This window comes from Vigna umbellata, chromosome 7 (genome assembly GCF_029865625.1).
Source record: "Vigna umbellata cultivar VRB3 chromosome 7, Vumbellata_1.0, whole genome shotgun sequence".
Taxonomy (NCBI): Eukaryota; Viridiplantae; Streptophyta; class Magnoliopsida; order Fabales; family Fabaceae; genus Vigna; species Vigna umbellata.
The window spans coordinates 27,586,445-27,588,587 of NC_142171.1; the positions used below are offsets into that span (position 1 = coordinate 27,586,445).

Genomic DNA, 2,143 nt, shown 5'->3' on the forward strand with positions numbered 1-2,143 from the left:
ACACGTGGCTCAAAACGCTAAAAAAATGACTAAAAAAAAGAAAAACTTACTATGTTTTAAACTCTAATCAATTAAATGTGTAAAACACTCAACAACACTTTTTTATATATTCTCTTATTTCAAACAAATGAAATATGAAATAAAAAAAAATTAAAAAACAAAAAAAAATGTTTTAAATAGATTTCTTCAAAACTCAATTAATTGAAATTTTATTTATAATCTAACATTTTAAATAATAAAAATATTAAATATCGTCTTTTAAAAATGACTTATACTTCTTGCAATTTTCTGGATCATGTAACTGTAATGTGCATTCAAGTTATACTTCAAAATATTCGGATATATTAAAAACATTTTGAATGTATTAATACTTTGCCTCCACAAACATGCAAGAAAAACTTTAATTTGTTTTCTCTTTCTTCATTTACTATTAACATTTTTTTCCTCTATCTTCTTTTTAACTGCTATATATGATGAAATGCCTCCAAAAGTTTTCTTGAAGTTGGTGATGGCAGATACCAACAAAACTCAAGTTAAATTTAATCTTTTTCTTTTCTCTTTCTCCATTGATATTTTTGCCTTCATTTCATTGAGATTGAACATCTAATTATCAAACCTCAACCTGTTGAAGATGCTTCTGGATATTGATTTGAATGCTCCCTGTGAAAATTCTCATCCTCTTCACACTGTAACACCACTCATCAACGGTAACAAACCACTTCCTAACCATGAAACACAACATGGTTCAAACAATCAAGGTGCTGTAACTTTTTAACGTTTGTTCTATACTGTTACTTTCTTTTGTTTCTTTTTTATTATGTGCCCTTTTCAAACTCTTTTTGAATGTCTCAATTTTGTATACCTTTGTCAGTGCATGCAAAATTTCCAACCTTTCCTTTGGATATTGATCTCAACATCCCTTACAATGAAGCATCCATGGTGGATTCCAAGGAAGATGCAACCCAACATGATTCAAACCATGGAGGAAATAAAGAAGAATTATTGACAAAAGTAACAGGTAACATAACCAATTATCAACAAATATCATATCTATCCAAAAAGCTCAAGTAGGTAAAATTTTTATTTTAGATCTTAAAAAAAAGTCTAAATTTTTTTTAGTACCAAATACTTTAGCCTAAAAAAAAGTTTCAAAATTTATTTTTAATACTAATTACTTTAGATGTTAAAAATGGTTGAGTTTGCTGAGTTTATTTTTGGCCTCCAAACCTTTGAACTGCTTTATTACTATAATAACATTGTCATCATAAATTTAACAAAAAATTTACATTAAAAATTAAATCAAATTAAAGACATTCATAATATAACAAAACTATGAAGTTATCCCAATCAAAGATCAAGAAAACTATTTTTTTTACTTGAAAAATTAAATTTTCATTCCTAAGAAGAAAACACATGTATACATTTATCATAATTTTGTTATGTGTTGAGTACATACAAACTTTTCAATGTTTCCTTTAGATTTTGATCTCAACATTCCATACATTGATTCCACTGTGAATGACAACGAAGCATCCAACAAAGGACTGATCAATGGTGGAACCCAACATGTCTCAAACAATGGAGCCAATGAAGAAGATAGAGACAAATTCATTCAAGGTCTTTGATATTTTGTTTTATTTTCTCAATACTAATTTGCTGTGTTTTCTTGAAATATATCTTCTATATGCAGCATATTTGTCACTTTTTGAATATATATATCTTTGTTTTTTCTGTTCAGGACGTGCAAACCTGTCATTCATGCCTATAGACATTGATCTGAACACCTCATATGTTGATAATGAAGCCTCAGTGATGGACGAGTGAGTGATGTGTTACTCATGAACATGAATGTGTATGAAGATGTCTCTAGAATTCAGTTTGAAGATTTTGTTTTGTTTTTTTTTTTTACAATAAGATGAGACAACAACATGCATGTCTAGATGAAGTTGACACCTTGATTAATTTATGTGTGAACTTCACATGGTTTGAAGAGTTTAGGAAAAAAAATGAAATTGACAACTAAAAAAAATTATTTTTATTTTTATTTTTGGAAGCCAAAATGATAAGAATAATAAATGATGCAAAATTTACTATACATTCATTATAGGTGTTAAATCATTTTAATTTGAACAAATGGTTGGTA

General features: G+C 27.5%; 1 protein-coding gene across 1 annotated transcript; it reads left to right on the plus strand.

Moving 5' to 3' along the window:
- Positions 1-631: 631 nt before the first annotated feature.
- LOC148195624 (uncharacterized) lies at positions 632-1,824 on the plus strand. The gene is made up of 4 exons (XM_088094367.1): positions 632-758; positions 872-1,018; positions 1,480-1,617; positions 1,739-1,824. The coding sequence occupies exons 1-4, from the start codon at positions 632-634 to the stop codon at positions 1,822-1,824; spliced, it is 498 nt and encodes a 165-aa protein (XP_087950493.1).
- Positions 1,825-2,143: the final 319 nt, after the last annotated feature.

What these genes read in the sequence shown, in the direction of transcription:
- LOC148195624 (XM_088094367.1), top strand. Translation starts at nt 632, where the DNA reads ATGCTTCTGGATATTGATTTGAATGCTCCCTGTGAAAATTCTCATCCT. An exon ending in ACATGGTTCAAACAATCAAG is followed by an intron (nt 759 to 871) that starts GTGCTGTAACTT and finishes TACCTTTGTCAG; the next exon opens with TGCATGCAAAATTTCCAACC. An exon ending in ATTATTGACAAAAGTAACAG is followed by an intron (nt 1,019 to 1,479) that starts GTAACATAACCA and finishes TGTTTCCTTTAG; the next exon opens with ATTTTGATCTCAACATTCCA.